General features: G+C 46.2%; 1 protein-coding gene across 1 annotated transcript in view; it reads right to left on the bottom strand.

The window, feature by feature from the left end:
- The window catches only part of IQCH (IQ motif containing H), a 1013078-nt gene that overhangs the window by 715528 nt on the left and 278596 nt on the right, over nucleotides 1-18954 (bottom strand). The window contains exon 5 of the mRNA XM_086958009.1: nucleotides 3471-3593. Coding sequence (XP_086814135.1) covers nucleotides 3471-3593 — 123 coding nt within the window. The remainder of the gene's footprint in view (nucleotides 1-3470; nucleotides 3594-18954) is intronic.

Below are 18954 nucleotides of genomic sequence, written 5' to 3'. Positions count from 1 at the left end.
TGCGACAAAGAGCCAATTTTAAATTACTATGTATCACACACAAGGTGCTATACAACGCAGGTCCTACCATTTTACATAATAAAGTTGAATTCCACAGACCACCGAGGAACCTTCGATCCAGTACATTAGGAAGAGCTACATCCACCCGGGTGAAGACTGTCAGGATGGGAGAGCGGGCCTTCTCGCATCTGGCGGCTACTAAGTGGAATGAACTACCTCCCAGTCTTAGACTGACAGACGACCTTCTGTCTTTTAGGAAACAACTAAAGACACTACTCTTCCCTAAATCAGAATAAATCATCACTCAGTGTGGTTATCGTACCTCTCAGCATCCAACTTTAGCGCCGTGATATCCTACTCAGGATGATTGTTAGCGCTCTATAAATAAATTAAATACAAATACAAATACGGACTCGGCAGAGCCGAGAGCTCACGGGGCCATCTTCTTCAGGCGCGTAGCTCCTCCCCAGTAATGAGAATATGAAGTGATTTGCTCAAAACTGCAGGATGCTGAGCAACGCCGAGAATCAAACGTTGTTTCCCGGTTCCGATGTCGACAGGTCTGGCCGTAACACCACATCCAGACTACAGGAAGGGAGGCAGGTAGAAGCCACATGAAAGCTCGGCTCGTTATGGGCTCCAGGTTCCAACAGGACCTCGGGCTGAGCCAGAGCCAGGCCTTGCTCAAGCTTTCAGTGGCTCGTCCACCTCTACCAGCAAGGACGGGCAGATGCCATGGACACGACCTACAATGATGAAGGGTACAAACAACAGAGGTAACAGGTCGACATGACAGTTTTTCCAGTTTTGTGGCACAGTTAGTAATTCTGTTATCCATAAAGGAACGTAACTGAAGGCTTCACTGTGTTAGCCAGGCCAACTCACTGTGGTTCACTTTTTTTTTTCTAACTGTGTTCTTTGCTCACAACTAGAAAGCGTTTGATCGCGCTGAGAACTGAGAGCTCTAAGTTCTGCCAATAAGGTTCCAAATCTGTCGGTTTCACTCCGAATATTTCTTTTTTTAATTGTATGTTCCACTCACAATGAGGGAGCATGTATTCCCAAAAAGAGTTAGGAGCTTCTGTACCCACCACGGAGGTAGCCTATTTGCCAGAGCACATGCTACAACCAGCGCCTGAATAGTAAAGCACCTTCTCAATGCAATCATAGAGTATACAGAGACATGTGTCTCTTCCTGACATACACAGTATGGTAAACAACGTTTACCACTAATCCTTTTCCCCGCAGGCAATTACAACGCGGTTGTTACATCCACTGCGTTGGAATAACACAGACCATTACTCCACAAGTCAGAACAACGACATGCGGAGGGGTCAGAAGGTGTTGGATTTAAAATCCAACAACTTCCCTACTGTTGCACATACTGGAGTTGGAATAATAAATTATACTATTCCAACATACAATGCCCCCCCTAGAGCAAGTCGTTGTTACGACTTGCGGAGAAATGGTATGCATTGTTACAACAAGGTCGTTGTTACGACCACGTTGTAATTGCCTGCGGAGAAAAAGAATGCGCAGTAAGGTAGCATTTTCACACACTTCCTATGGAAGTGAACTACCTACATAACAACAGCGACTAAGATCCACAACACTTATTAATAAAATCCGCTCCATGATGTACATATTGGGATAACAAAGCAATACCTGTGATGAGAATTATCACATTTCCTCAGAGAACATGAGGATTGCAGTCATTATTACAAAGCGGAACTATAATCAGATAGGGATCCATCTTGACAAATGCATCAAATTAACGGGCTCAAGAGCACAGGTTTGTAATAGGACCCAAGGGGGAACGCTGTATACAGCATGTCGTGTGACTGCAGGACTACACCGGATCATGCAAGGATTGTTTCATACACTGAGCGAAATTCACACTGGTGTGTGTGGTGACGCATTTTCACGATTGTTCAACTTTGATGATACCGTATATAGTGATACTATAAACAAATGTTTTTTGTTTCCACAGATCCGAAAATAATAATGGCAACTGAGATGCTCATCGAGGATCACAAGGTCAAGCTTTAGGCCTGAGTATTCAATTTATTTTTACTTGTTTTCCAAACAGAGGAAACACACACAGAGAACAGAATATGTAGGTCCTGAAGAAAGCCCAAAGCACCTTGAGAGAGGTCAGGGGTTTTGATGCATGAAGACCAAGACAAAGTTTTTAAATATTCCCCTTTGTGTTTGAATTATACCACACAGGGATGCAAATAAAGATTTTTTGTCCGACTGAGATATTTTCAACAGCTTGAGTGTTCCTCTGTATTTTAGGTAGCACAAATACCTTCTCTACCACTGACCATAGCCTGTAGCAGGCTACCCTCCTCACAACTATTCACCGTAGAGAGATTAACCTACGAAACATCCAGAAGCGATCCCATCGTCTACAGGGTTGTAGCTCAGGCTGGAGGGAACAGCAAACTATGCTGAAGCATGCCATCATACAGTGGGTGAGGATATTCACCCTTAAAAGAGAGAATTTCTCTTTAGCAGGGTGATTCATTATATCAACATTACGCTCATTTTATTGAGCTCCTTTGGGTACTTAGGGTGTGCATTGATACTAGTAGGGATGTACTCATTTGGCTTATATGATTTCCCCCGATTTCCCCTTTGTGTAAAGAGTAGAATTGAATTCTTCAAGGTACATTTTAGAAATGAATGGGAATTATGAAGTTGCAAGAAGGGGGAGGTGTGAGCATGCCAGGTGGGTGGCAAACAGGCATCTGGATCTAGAAGGGGGAAGAGAAGGATGGAAACAAGAGGGGTTGGGAGTAATCCGCATAGAAGTGGTACAAGAGAGCACAATATTTTAAATGAGGTAAACTAAAGCAGTCATGAATTTCTAACTGCACAAACCAATCTGAACAACCTGTGGTCGATTATGAGTCCATTCTAAGAGAACTCCTTAACTCTGTCCTCTTTCTAGTGCAGTACAAAATGGTTTTAAGGAAAATGGTCATGCGCTGGCTGACAAAGACCGGTGACCTGGATGGTTGCTGCCTACTCTGCCAGGGATTCTGGAATTCCAACTGTGTAATAGTGACATTCATTTTGGTAAAATACTACCTTTATCTCAACCTGAGATAACCAGACCCCGAACATGAATTGAACCCAAATACACAAAAGGGAAACTCTGATGAGAATTTTTTAGGAAATGCAGCATTGTGAAAATTAAAAGAATCTACCTTGTATTACAGCAATCAACATTCATTAGGGAATAAAATCACATCTAAAAATATTTCAAGCATTAACATGTGAAGCATTGCCGGTGTTCTTTCATAGTTTGGTATAACTGAGCAAGGGAGTAAATGTCCGTCAGTCTGTGCCTCAACACTCGGACCCCTGATTGACTGAAATGTGTTTTGGGCAATCAATGTCAGTGTAAGCAGAAAGGCAGTGTTATAAGGGAGGACATACAGAACACCAAAAAGGTAACTCACAGCTGCAGCCCCTCGACGCCTGCTGATCAGAGGGAGTGTGATCCCAAAGTTCTGGTTGAGAGTGGTCCGGTTAAAGACATTCTCCGGATCTAGTATGATCCTGGCATTTTGGGTCATCTTGTGCTATAAGAAAGGAAAAGTACCATAAATGTGATTAAGTTATTGTCTGGGCTGTACAACACAAATCATTTACAGTACCTAATAACGAATCAGACGGGTATGAAAGATGGTCAGGGGGGGAGGCAGTGGGGAAGTCAGACAATAGGAAAACAGGAATAAATCGTTCCAGGAACTCCCGGATCAGGGGGAAAGTGGAATGTCCAAAGTGTCTTCGAAGGTGGGTGTGCAGATGTTCCCTCGGTAGGCGTTCCACTGACCCTAAATTTTGCTCCACGCCCTAGGCTTGCCCCTGGCCAAATATACCGTCTTCTCTCTAAATATGCACCAGTCCATATTCTCCTTCTATACCCACACGGTGGGAGGCCGTGGGGAACCCCACAAATGCGTAATATCTCTTTTTGCAATCATGTTCCCCAGTGCCGCCCACCAGGCCTGGGCCACGTTGTAATCATTCGGCTCCCACACATTCAACAAACACCTACGAACCTCAGGCAGCAGAGCAACCCCGGTCACACATTCCATAACCGCATGCACCCGATGCCAATACGCCGCCACCTCCCGGCACTCCCATAGGATGTGGAGAAAGGTGGCACTCATACCACAGCCACGCTTACACAACCCATCCGAGGAAAAACCCATCACAACCAAACGAGGACCCGTAACATACACACGATGAAGAATCTTGAGCTGGACGAGACGGAGACGGGCAGGAATGGCGACCTCTTTTGGGGAGGATAAGGCAGCTTGCCAGTCCTCGTCGTTCAACTCCAACCCATCTCCGGTCCAAACCTCTCTGAGACGCACAAGGAGATCTGCCCGGTTGTTAATTAGTTTCTTATAGATCAAGGAGATCGTACTATCGGGCAGATGACCGGCAAGTATACTGTCCTCGAGTGGGGAGGAATAAGGAACCGGGACATCAGCTGTGAAGACAGACAGCAAAGCGTGGCGAACCTGCACATATCTGAAAAACTCCCGATCCCCCAACTCGTACTCACTTTGAAGCATAGCAAAGGTCTTCACCGCGCCTTTCACCCAAAGATCACCCACTCTACTGATACCAATCATGTCCCAGTTCTCAAAACCTTTCGTTGTCCAGAGGCATCCCAGTTGTTCAGATGCATACAATGAGGTCACTCGCGTCAATCGATCACTCCATCCCATGGCCGCATTCGCATCTTTCCACACACGCACCGCAATCTTAGTGGGTCCCGTCAGGTTCCTCTCCGCCGTCCGAGAGTAGAGTACTCTATTGAAGTTACCACCAGGCAACTGATATTTGTCAATCTCGAATGCAGGAGCCGGACCGGGCGCATATGTAGCATGGTTGATGGCGGACATCTGGGTGGCCTAGTAATACCTCCTGATGTCCGGGAGCGCGATGCCCCCGTCATACCAGGGGAGAGTTAGCTTTGCAAGAGCGATGCGAGCACGACCATCCCAAACGAGCCTCCTCTGCAAACCTTCCACTTCCCGAAAGTACGCAGCTGGAATAACATCAAAAGAGTTTTGGAGCGCATAAAGAAAGCGAGGCAGAGACATCATTTTAAAAAGTGCCGCTCGACCAAGTGGCGACAACGGCAGTCTACTCCACCGAGCCACGTCCAACTTTAGGCGTTGGAGAGGAGGGAGGAGATTATGCTCGTAGCGGGCAACTGGATCCAACGATATATAAACTCCCAGGTACTTGAAGCCTGCTTGCGAGATTTGAATGGGAAACCTACTCGGTAAAGGGGGAAGGCCGCCCGAGATGACATACACACACGATTTGGACCAATTAATAATCAGGTCTGAATTCTTACCAAAAGAAGTGAGAACGTCGAACAGGACGTTAAGGGATTTACGAAGGGAGGTAAGGTATAAAAGGATATCGTCAGCATACAACAAAACACGATCCTCAAAATCGGGGGACCACTGGATGCCCTTTATCGACGGCTCCCATCGGAGCCGGCTGCGAGCGGTTCCAGAACAAGAGCAAAAAGCAAGGGGGACAGCGGGCATCCCTGCCGCGTACCCCTCCCGAGAGCAAAAGACCGGGACACTCTGCCATTGACGACGACCTGAGCCAACGGATCCGAATGTAAAAGTCTGACCCAACTGATAAAGCCCGCACCGAAACCAAACTTCACCAGAGTGGCCCAAAGATATGGCCATTCAATCGTGTCAAAGGCCATCGTGGCGTCCAGGGAAGCCAAGATGGCCGGCCGAGAGAGACTCTGCCCTAGCGAGAACACCGTGTAGGCGCCGCAAGTTAAGAGCAGTGTTCCGGTGCGGAATGAAACCGGATTGATACGGGTGGATCAGGTCACAAATTACAGTAAGTAAACGATTGGCAAGGACCTTGGCGAGGATCTTAGGCTCGGCATTCAGTAGGGAAATAGGCCTATACGACGCACAGCGATCACGAGGCTTGCCCTCCTTAGGAATCACAACTATAGTAGCCAAACGCTGGTCACAAGGGAGGGCACCGAGCTCACGTGACTCCCTGAACATTGCGCGAAGATAGGGCGCACCTTTGTCCGGGCGCAGTTTATACAGTTCGATAGGCAGGCCATTAGGGCCCATGGCCTTGCCAGTACGGAGGGAACGGATTGCAATGGCAATTTCATCGACCAACAACGGGGCCTCCATGCGCTCTCGGTCCTCTTCGGTCAGACAAGGCAAAGCAATGTCCCTCAGCAGCAAACGAGAGTCATCTTCGTCTCTGTCGGACACCGGGGAGTAGACCACACAAAAATAATCGGCAAAACATTCCACAATCTCGCCAGGGTCAGTCACGCACACACCATCCAAAGTCTGAATCACAGGGACCACACGATTCGGTCTTTCCTTCTTATCAAGCCAAGCGATCAATTTACCCGCCTTATCCCCAACATCGTACAATCTACCCTGCTGTTCCCTGAACATTGTCTTGGCGGCATCCGTAACATGGGATCAATACTCAAACTGCTTCAAATTAAGGGCGTGGAGTCTCTCCCGGGTGACGCATAATTCCAGATCCGCCTCCAACTCAAGTGTGTCTGCCTCCAGCCTCTCAACCTCCACATTTCTGGCCTTCTTGGTCTCAGCTATTAAGGACAGGGCCTGACCACAAATGACAGTTTTGAAGGCCTCCCACAGGGACACAGAGGACGAAACGGACCCCTCATTTTCCAGGAAGTAGGAATCTAGGGACTTTATCAAGCTGCTACAGGTCTTGGGGTTGCGCAAGTACCATGGATTGATAGGGGCGATCCGCCCCGCAGCGTGTATCCCCGTATCAAAACTAAGCCACAAAGGAGAATGATCAGAAATGCCTCGGGCCAAATGTCTGATCTCCCTGACGTAGGAAGACTGGACAGCGAGCATAAGGATATAATCGAGCCTGGATAGACTTCCATGCGCGCCGGAGTGAAAGGTATACTGACATTGCGTCGGATGCATTAACCTCCAGCAGTCCACCAGACCAAAGGTGTCTATGAACCCACCGAGCCAAGATTGGGAAGTGGGAAGTGTTCTGGGAGGGTGGCGATCCAAACCGCCTGAGAGCACAGAATTAAAATCCCCGCCCATGAGGAGAAGACTGTCAGGGAGGTCCAGCATCATCCGGCCAACATCCGAAAAAGTGGAGGTCTGGAGACCCGGGGGAACGTACACTGTAACCAAGGAAAGAGTCTTACCCTCCCACCTACCAGTGAGGGCGGCGTAGCGCCCTCTGTCATCAAGGATAACATTATCAATCTCTATAGGGAGAGAAGACCGGATCAAAATACCAACCCCTCTGGAACCAGTGGTGAACCCCGAGTGAGCAATCAATTGGTAACCCCACCTATTTAAAGCATAGCACACGTTTCCCGCCAAGTGAGTCTCCTGCAAGAGTACCACATCAGGAGACAAACAACGCAAATATTGCAGTACAACACCCCGTTTTATACGATCCCCCAAATCATTGACGTTCCATGATACCAACCTCAACCCACTACCCCCCCCCCCCATCCCCACAAGTGATGCATAGGTCACCCCACACAGAGCCGGACACCTGAAGCAAGGAAAAAACCAATATGTTGCCTTGAGAGAAAAAGACACACACCCAAACACCCGATCCCAACCCCTCAACCAACTCCCGTTGCAACTCCCCCCTCCCTGCACCCCTGCAGTAGACTTAGAAGCCCCAACATGCAGTGTGCCTGTCGCCCTAACTACCCCATTCTACAAAAAGACCCCGGAGGAGGAAAGAGGCCCGTCACCACCCGCCACCCAGACGTGGACCGCAATGAAACATATTATAAAAAGAAATAGAACCCAGCTGAGAGATGTCCAATGTTCGGAGGTCAGGGACCAAAAAGTCACTTCTGCGTAGGCTCGCCACCTTCGGCACCGCCAGGGTGCCCCGTTCGATCGCCTCGGCCAGGCAGGGAGTCCAGCCAGTCACTAACATTGTCCGGCCGATCGAAAAAGAAGGTCCGCTCCTCCACTCGAAGCCTAGTAGGGAAAAGCATCGCATACTTCAAACCAAGGTCCCGAAGTCGTCATTTTACACCCTGAAAAGCCATCCTTTGTCTCTGGACCTGTTGAGTAAAGTCCGGGAAAAAATTGACAGAGGAGTTCTCAAATTTTACCGGACCATGCACTCTCGATGCCTGCAGGATCGCATCTCGATCTCTGAAGTGGAAGAATTTTGCGATGATGGGCCGCGGTGGAGCGCCCGGCTTGGGCTTACCACCCTGCCCACGATGTGCACGCTCCACTGCGAAAAACATGCTGAGTCCATAGGGGGAAAGATGCTGCAGGACGAGATCCTCGACCAGGAGATCCACCGAGTGAGGCTCGGGATTTTCTGCAACTCCTATGACGCGAATGTTGTTGCGTCGCGCCCTGTTCTCAAAATCCTCCAGCCGGTGGGACATCAAGTCATTGGCCGATTTCAGATTGCCAAGTTCTGTTTGAAGTTCCGACACATCGGCCGTGAGGCTGGAAGGCTTCAGGTCCAATGACTTCACTTTCTCATTGGTCTTGGACAGGTCGGCCCTGATCAAGGTGACATCGATGGCGACCTTGTCGATTTTACAAGCAAGAGCCTCATATTGCTGGCCGATGGTCTCCTTCATATTGGAGATGGCGCCCATGATGTCCTGCAGGGACAGATTAACAGGAGCGGGTGGGTCCTCTCTGGCATCCTCTGGGGTACGACTGGAAAGTCCGGGGGATCCTTTGGGCTGAGTGTACCAATCTATAACATTAGTCAGGACCAGTCCCCCACGAAGAGGCGTCTTTGTCTTCCGCTTCTCAGCGTCCCCCCTGCCAGCCATGGTGAAGATGCGCCCCGGAGGGGCCCGCGAGACCTGGTGAAAATGGCCGCCGACAGGCCGGGCACCAACAGACCACAAAAGCCGGCTGGTACGGTCCAAACAAAATCACGAAAGTGATCCAAAAGGCTGTAAAGTTAAAGCAGTGCTTGCAGTATACGGAGGCAGGACTGGCTCCCAGCCGAGGGAGACGATCTCTCAATCAAACCGTGCCAGGATCCAGAAACGAAACCAAAAGTGGTGATGGGGCTACCGAGGAGACCCCACTGCCGTTGTTGTTCGACTCCGTCCCAGATCCACCAATCGCCCAGTCCCAAGCTCGCCTCCAGGTGGGCCCAAGAAGTTCAGATCGACGCAGTTTCGGTTGCCCGAATCCGATTTAAATTCTGAAAAGAGTTATGAACTCAGCCAAGTTTCATCTCAAAGAATCCGTCCAAGAAATCAGGATAAATTCAGGATAGATTGCGAAGGGTGGCAAGGGTCCGGGGAGCCCTGTGCTCACGCGACCATCTTGGATGCGCGCTAAGCTCCTCCTTCAGGAAAGACTATATTTATTTGTTGAACTCCAGACTCAGACCATTGCCCAGGAACTTCCATCATTTGTTAAGGGTACCAGTCAATTCCTTTAGATTATTGAAAAATTAACCATACATATTTCACGATGACAGTTTCCTGGCTACATTTGATGTTACATCACTATATACCAACATACCACATGAGAAGGGTTTTATGACATTACCCTGAATAGTAAACGCTAACTTCAGATTCAAGGGAACTCCATGAGCTCTTGGATGGCTCCATCCAATGTGAATATCTTTGCTGACAAACTAGATGGACCATATACTTGCTACTTCTAGCGTCAAACCACAAGTATGGCTAAACTACATTAATGACATATTTATAGTATGGAATGCAGAAGGTAGAAAGTTGAAAGAATTTTTTGATTATATTGTGTATCCATCGTACCATCAAACTTCACCACCAGCAATAGTAAATGCAACCATCATCTCCCTTTTTTGGATATGCTAATCATAATTTAGAAAGAGAAAATTGACATTGATCTGTACAACAATCCTAAAGATGCTAATTTGTGTCTATACTGGACATTGTGTCATTTATGCTACACAAAACTCGGCATCTTCTAGAGCCAAACGTTCAGAATATGAAGCATTTGCAGCAATGAGGACACTTGTAAAGAACATCTACAAGAGTTTGCTAGATTATTCAAATGTGTGGCTATCTTCTGCATATCACACAGCAACAAAATGACAAGTCTTTACAGTTTCCCGGAGAAGAATTTATTTGGAATACCAATAGGAAAAACAACTCCTAGCTACGAAATCATAATGCAAAAAACCTTTTGCTTGTTATACACCTACGAAAACTACAAGAAAATTGCCAGTCATTGCTTATCGCAAAGCTCCCAATTTTCGAGTTGTTATTGTGAGAGCTGAACTCAGGCAAACAAACAAATGAAGGTGTCGTTGCTGTGATTCTAAAAGATCCCTCACATGTGAATACCTTTTACAATCATTATCAGTAACAATATGTTATAAGTAGACAACATGTTACATGTAGATTAATGTGTATTATGTATGTGATTCAATGCCAGTGCCAAAACTGTAAAAATACAATATGTATGCCAAACAGTGAGTGACTTCCGTACATGCTTCAGGAATCACAAATAAGTAATAAATAAAAAGATACTTGAAGAACCTGCAGCCAATCATGTTATCCTTGTGAACCATTTTATATCAGATTTGAACATTGTCACTGTGGAACAAGGAAGAATTACTGGACTCCAGAGAAAACCTTTGGATGTACCATTTAAAACCATTGCATCCAGATGGACTGAACATCACTAAGAGCAACCACTTGACTACTACATATCTATTAGAAAGGGACTGTCCTCTGTATGTTGTACAGCCATTTTCCCTAACCTGCTTTCCCGAACTGCATACCTGTGATCCAGTTTTTTTTATTTTTGGTCATGCCACACACTATTCCCATAAACGCAATTGACCTAGGCACAGTCTTTTGAACATTATAGATTCTGGACACAGTTCTGAAACAAGCGGTGCACACCAAGCGCACCCTTATAGTTACAGGGTACTACGATGCCTGTTTCAGGTTTCATGCACGGAGGGCATTGGTAGCAGCATAAGCATTAGTGAGTTCTACTGACAGGCTTTTTACCAGTGAGACATGAATTTGCACATTCAGGCCTATTCATTCTAAGTTCGGCTGCTTATGAGGAACCAGAATCTGGAACGCGTTATGTTATGGGGGTGGGGGGTGGGTGTGTGTGTTAGACGTGATAGATGGGAGCAGCGAGCTTCGGACGCATGGGTGGCTTTGGGAGACAGGCTTTCCGTAGAAGTGCCGGAGCCCTTCAATATACATTAGGCTGTAAATTACTCTAACTGCAGCTACTATTATGTAGAGATGGCAAGAGGTGCAGTGTAAGGCGTGCATTATCTGTTGTTGGGAAAAGAAGTTTGTTAACAGAGCACAGATTCATGTCTTTCATCATGAGCTCTAATATGAGGGGTCATAAATAGCTTGGTGCAATCTGCACTCCCTTCTTTGTACTTCTGTGGTGGGCACTCCACCTTGAGTTTGTCCTGCTGGACAGAGCGTCCTTGCGACCAGGGCTGGAAGGTGGAGTGGTCTAGACACATGAAAGGGGAACGGACCCAAACCAGTTCCAAGGAAGCAGACTTGGACTACACATAATGATGGGAGCTCAAGACCCATCATTCTTTGCTGTTGTGGTCTCTTCTACTGTGGAGGGGGTACTCTGCAGAGTAATCATGGACCATTATGCAGCCAAGGGATGGTGTTGAACTGATAGTCAACTCTCCAGAGGCGAGGGAACATTGCCTGGAATCAGACCTGAAGGAGGAATTACTGGGCTGTCCTGGTTGCCAAGATATCCTACCTATGAGTGACGGAAGAAAGTGCCAACCTTGCAGGAGGAGCAGATCATAGAAGGGACTGCTGAAATTGACCCTAACGTGGGGTCTGTCAAACTGATAATCACTAAGCCTGTGCGCCAAAGGATTTGCGAAATTGCTGGATTGTGAACTGTGACCTTTGCCATTTATAATTGTCGCAGCCACAGGCACCTGGAGCGGTGTGCCTGTATGGTTAGTTTGGTTGACACCAGGACAAGTACCTGCTGGTGGCTCATGTGCCGCACAAGTGGGCTGGATGACCACGTCAAGTGTGTCTTTAGGTTGGAGCCAGTTATGAAGATTAAGTGACTGAGATATGCCTTGGGGTGCTATTATGTTAAGAATTGATGTTCTTGCCTCGAGGCACTGGATGGCGAAGTTAAAACTTGGTTTCTGCAATATTCGAGGAATCGTCATCTTTGAGCGTTTGGCTGTCCTTTCAAGAAAAAGCCCCCAGTACTCACTAGAGTATGGAAGTGAGCAGTGCAGTGAATCAAGAATCCACCGGAGTGAGGAGTGAGCTGCGATCTGTAGCCTGCACTTGGAAGAGGGCCACTTACAGAAGCCTCTGCTCCTGCCGTGACCCATCAAGCAATGGGCTGAATGACCAGCTAATGCACAGGCCCTTAGAAAGCTGCTGCATGCCACTTGGAGGCTTCCTTCTGCCGGTGAGATCCTGTTGCCGCTGGAGGGTCAAACGCATCCAAGAGCTAGTGCTACAAACTTGGTGAGAGACTGAACTGGCATCGTCCTGAGAGACTTTGTGCTTATACAAACCCAGGGGGAGCATGAGTTGCACCAATAGATCTGCCTCAAACTCTGAATCTGTAAGGGGAAATCCAGTGAAAGATGGGGACTCACAAGAGACAGGTGGAGGCCTAGACAGCAGATGCTCTAGAACATACAGACTTGCACCTGTGAACAGGAATTAGTGCAATGCTGGGGGTAGGTATTGATTTTCTAACCTGAGTAATCCCAAACTAACCTCCTCGAGAAGACTGTGCTGCTCACCTTTGCTAGCACTGAGATTCAAGTGTGGAAAGGGTTGTACTTGGCCCAGTTTGATGAGCCATAGCAAGTCTATGTGTCAACTTTTCCAATAGGCCCTCAACTCCCACAGTTATGATGCAGTAGCCCCTCCCTTTCCCATGGCCTCCTGAATGAGGTCTGACCAGATCTCAAGAAATTTCACAGCTGCATTGATTCAACATTTCAAATTAATCTTTACTAATGATGCCTTTGGAAATTTAGCAGTCAGCTGTGCAATCACTGATCAAACAGTTTTATATGACCTGAGGAAGATTGAAGCCAATGTACAGTTTTAAGTCAACCTTACAAAAAAACTATAACTAATTACTAATAAGTAAACAATAAAGGTCAGAAAGATGAGCATTTATTAAGTTTTAAACAATTGGGAACAATTGTAATAATCATACATTCCCTTTCATATCCATCATACATACTCACATGCACACTGGATGCAAATATAAAAACATTGTTAGAATGATGACATTTTGCTCAACAATGGTAAATTGACTTACTATAAGAAAAACCGATTCAGTTGGAGACTGAGTGGCACAAATTCAAATGACTGTTGGTATTCTACACACGTTTCGGCACTACAGAGGTGCCTTCGTCAGAAAGAGGGCCACAGTAGATAACAATTAATGAATCTTCTATCAAAGGTATTGAGGGGACCAGTCGTGATAGATGTTGAGACAATGCGGTTCTTGAAGTATAATCTCAATTGTTAAAGGCAGAATTATGTTGTCAATATATCATGTGTTGATAAGATATGCAAGTCCTTCAGTATTTCATAAAGATTTGCTGTACGGTAAATAGGCAATAGAGATAAGAATTAGGCGTCACTACGTGGAAAACAGGGTAGCGCAGTGATGTCAATTATTGACTGAATATCGTTGCTTATTTTTCAAAGTTTACATGTAATGCGGTGCAGTTGGATCGATAGAATTCTGTTTTGTGCATTCAGAGATTATTTTCGGCCAGATGGGAGCCTCCGGATATGGGCTTCCTTCTTTCAATTAATACGCCTGAAAACTGAAGACGGAAGCCAAAACATTTTAGTGGAAATATATTTTTGTTCTTTGGTTAGTCCATCTGTTTAATTTGCCTCTTTCTTGGATATATTTAACCTGTACGTTCAGCCGCTGGCGGCTGTCGCCAGGCAGTGGGACCTTACTATGGTCTCATATGCGGAAGACACGCAGCTAGTGGTGGCCCTGGCCGATGGTTCTACTTTGAATGCCTCCAGGTTTAGAGGCGGCCTGACGGGCGTGGCTAAATTGATGACCACTAACTGCTCGCAGCTAAATGCAAATAAAACTGAGATTTTGTTAGTAGGGAAGAACGCAAGCCTGTGGGGCGAGCACTGGTGGCCGGGTGCCCGGGGTAATACTCCTGAGCCAAAGGAGGTGGTTAAGAACCTAGGGGTCTAGCTGGATTCTTCTCTCAGCTTTCAAATCCATTCCCAAAAAGTTGCTGGCACGTGCTTTGGCCTCCTGCGAGGTCTTGAGCCCCTCTTGAAGTTTTTTGAACCACCGACACGCCAGCTGATAGTCCAGTCGACTATTCTATCTTGACCAGACTATGCCAGCTCCCTGCTGTGGGGGCTGAAATTATTCGGATGCAGCGTGTTCAAAACGCTGCTGCCAGAACCTTACTGGGGCTCCCTCGGTGTTGTCCTGTAGCAGACACCATCCAGAAACTTCAGTGGCTTCTCATGGCGGAGCGGATTCAATTTAAGATGCTGTGTCTTTCTTTTCAAAATACTGAAGTTCGCTCTGCCTAGCCTGCTCGGTAATCTGCTTACCCCGTATACTTCCCCGCCCCCGCCAGCTGCGCTCCTTAGGGCAGCACCTGGTCATTGTTCCCCGTGTAAAACGCTGTTGGACGTGGGGACGGCCTTTCCGCTGCTTGGCGGCCAAGTTATGGAACTCCCTGCCGGTCCAAAATACGTAGTTTGGAGGGTCTGTTAGACTTCAGAAAAGCCATTAAGACCTTCCTTTTTCCCTCAGTTTAGCTCTTCTGGTTCTCTTCTTGTTGGAGCTATCCTATTGCAGTGGTTAGGCCCGTTTTCTGATGCTGAGGCGCCGGGACGCCCCTTCGCTGGGGCAGCTGTGCGCTAAATAAGCACCGATAACATAAACATTACCCTTGGCTTTGTAACTCACATTTTCGGGATTTCTGTTTGCTGGCTCTCTTTGTTTTAGGCTGTCCAGCTTGAGTTTGTCCCTTCCCTTGACCACAATATATTTACAGTATCCTTACTAGTACTCCCTATCTGGCTCGGCCTTCCAAGGGAGCTTGGTGTTTACTTTTCTTTTCGGACTTCAAAGTGAGAGAATTTGTGTGATAATCTTGCAGGTGCTGGGAAAGAAAGTTGTTTTGTCCTAGCACACAAATTGAAGAGTGGGCTCCTTGGTGGCGAACTACTTTGTTTTCCCAAGAACACAACTTCCTAGTTTGCTTGTTGTTGTATTCACCCGCAATCCTGAATGCAACCTAATCCTCTCAAAATACCAGTACTTTGATTCACTGTGTAAAATACAGCAAACAAAACATCGCTTCTGTGATCTGCATCACATGATTGAGAACCAAATATCCTGTTAGTCGTTTGGTTAAATATTTTTAAGCAAAGGATATGCAATGGGTAACGCATACACCCGGAGTAACAGCACATATTACTGTAGATGAGATTGACTGTGTTCCAGCTGCTTAAAGTTATGGGTGCAGAAGATAAGGCAAATCAAGTTGAACAGCTCCTTATTTAATTGCTTCCCTTTTCACTTCACACTACTCCTTTTTTATTACTTTCTCTGCGCCTATCAGTGCAGACCTACCACAGCCTTTTGGACGAAGCCCGATTACTGCAGAATGTTAGTTGGGCAATGCACATGATTGCATCTAAGGAGATACAGCCCGATGATGCTGTCCATGTCAAGCTATACATTTAAGGTCCACACACACTGCAAGAGTGCCCTTGTTTACAGTTTGCCAGGCTGATCAGCCTTTATTTCAAGAATATGTCAGATCTTTCTTAGCTCTCGGGCATATAACACAAACATATAAACACCTAAGATACACACAACTAGAGTCAGACACAGACATACAGATGCTTACATTCAGCAACATATAACATACCCACACATACTATCACAGTCGGGCTCACAAAGAGGAAATTGCTATACTAATGATACAATAATCTTAAGTGGACCCATACAAATTCAGACAACTACACAAACTCACAAATCAGGTCAATGAACTGACTTATCCATACAAAGTACATACACTCAGATACAAAAACGCATATGCAGACAGACCAGGAGACGGGCATACACTTGGATGCATGTGGACATATATGGACAAAGACACATATGGACAAAGACACATAAAACAAACACACACCCAGTTACAGAGAGTGTGGAATGCAGACACTCACAGGCATATACAAACCAACGCATGCACATGTAATGATGCCTACACCGAAACACATACAGATCCAAGCACATACAGGCACATTTGGACACAGAAAGAAATCAAGACAGATATGCATACACACATCATATAAATAATCTGACAGATATATTGCTGTTGTTTGTCCAGTTCCGCTCATGCTGTTAGTTAACTTACTACCCACTACAGGGCTGAAACTACAGGCACTAGGATGCTGTATTATGTAGACTGACTTTACTGGGTGAAATACAGTGTATTCTGGGATACGTACTGCCACAGATATCAGCCGTTTTCAAGCCTGGGCAGGGGCGAGATCATCACTTTCTAAATTCATCAATTCATCCTTTGTGTTCTGGTACGTTGAGTCCCAGGGCCTACTAAGTGAGGCAGGTCCTCATTAACCCTGGGCGTAGTTGCTGCTACGCGTAGCTACTCAAAGTGCACTTCACACTACGCAAGCAACGCGAACTGTGTAGTGCACTGTGCAAAATGCTGTTTGCACTGATTGCACAGTGCTGGATGCTTGTCCGGACTGTGCAATCATTGCAAACCGCATCTTGCACAGTGCAAGCGGTCTTTTTCTGCCGCTCGAGTAGATTTGTACTCGAGCGGCAGCTTTATCAACGCGGACTGGTAGTTTCTCATCGCGAGCGGTTGCGAGCATATGCGACCACTCGCAATGAGAAACCTGACCTCCCAGCGTTGAGAATCTCACCGGGAGGTTTATTTTCCACGCTTGCAATCGACAACTTGATGTTGCTGATCGCGAACATGGAAAAAGTCTCCCTGGGATGTTATTCTGCTCGCTCGCGGTGACCAACTTGTGCATTGTACTAGTTTATCCACACAATGGAGTAATACGCATAATCTGTCCATAGCAAGTAGTGTGCTGTTATTACAACGCTTTGATTCAAAATAAACCAGTGAAACGCGTACAGTCCCCTACACAGGACTGGTGTTTGCATAGTCTTTTGAAGAACATTCCATATGAGTCTTTGTGCATAAAACGTATTTTTGCACGCTGTTGTACTAGGATGGACATGGATCACATAGAATGTGTGCCCTTGCCTTGTACTACTATTACTGCATCCTTTTAGGAAATATTTAACATAAGATGTTCTGATAAATAACAGATAAGATAAAAAGTTCCAGTAAAGGTAACGTGATCTGTGGGTTGTCTGGTCATAAACGGAGGCTGATTGGGCGGGTTGACGTCAGATGTAGAATGTCTGCACCCGTGTATTGTTGTTACCGCACCATGTTACAGAGTGTTGCATGGTCAAGTGATGTACAGGTATTACTACACTCTCCTCAGGTGTATCCAGCACAGGTCCACCAGATGGAGTCAGGTCCATGCCAGATTTTCAGGAATCTACAGAAACTGTGCACAAATAATCTAACTAGAACTCATTTATGGAGCTAGTCGTTATCCTGAAACAGTAGGGAGGATTCGGCCTTCCTTGTCACGAGTTGGACACCCTTTCTTTAACAACAGTTTGGGTTGAGATGCCATATTGATGACAATGCAGCGCAATAGAATAATCTGTTAGCATGAAGTGCAGTCTCCAGTGAGTGGCCTGCTTGCCCCAGTTTGCCCCCCACACTATCTACTACCCATTACCCCCTCCTCCACCAACCAAGAGCTGCAAATCGAGCCAAAGTGAAACACTTTTCACTAGTGGATATAACATTGACAGTGTCTGTGAGCCTCACGGTGGAGTTTGTGTCCGGTTTAGGAAGCCACGTTTGGGACAAATCCTTGTATCCAGTGCTGAAGTTCATGTCCCTGTGGCATAACAAGCATTGGCAGTGGCAATAGGTCTCGCATATGTGCGGTCTTTTGGCTTTGTAAAAGTTATTTATTTTAGTCATGCTGAACAGCACTGCAGCATGGCTAAAAGTAAAAAGTGCTATCACACGGCCAACGCTGTCCGCTTTATAGTGTTTTTGTTTTCCTTCCAACCATGCTGCACAGCAGCTGTGCAGCTGTTCAACATGGCAAATAAAACACTGGCAAAGCCAAATAGCTCTACTATTTCGCCTTCAAATGTTTTTAAGTCACGTTGTACAGGTGTGTGGCTGCTGATTTTGCATAGGCGTGACCTATTGTCTTTGCCAATGCTTGTTAAAGATGTGTCTGTTATTTTAGAGAAGATCCCAATGTCCCTGTTGTCTTAAAATCCTAGCGAAGTAGAATTTATTAACAATATTAAGATCTGTTTGAACCCTATGAAGAAAATCTCTTGTGTATTCAGTTATCCATCCCATTCTGAAACTATTGAAGGAAGGAATTTGCCCTATTCTCATTCCCACTTCTAGTATGTGCGGAACCCCTATACCTCCTCTCAAGAACGCTGAAAGGATACATATCACTTTATAAAGGATTTAAGAGCTGTGAACTTGGTTGTGTTACGCAGTTTCTTTGCTGTTCCAACTCTCACAAACACTGTGTCTATAGCCCCTACCACTACCTCTATTACGGTCGTTGATGTATGTTCTGTTTCATTACCAATCCAAGTACATTCTGAGAAACAGTTTTAATTTACAGTTGCACAGAGACATAAAATGGAGCAGACTGCCACTAGGCCACACAGAATCGCCCTCCATTTTGTCTCAAGCCCTCAAATCACATACTTTCACTGGTGATTC

Source organism: Lissotriton vulgaris, chromosome 2_1, assembly GCF_964263255.1.
Source record: "Lissotriton vulgaris chromosome 2_1, aLisVul1.2, whole genome shotgun sequence".
NCBI classification, from domain to species: Eukaryota; Metazoa; Chordata; class Amphibia; order Caudata; family Salamandridae; genus Lissotriton; species Lissotriton vulgaris.
Note: the sequence above shows the minus strand (reverse complement) of the source record. Positions and strands in the feature narration are given on the sequence as shown.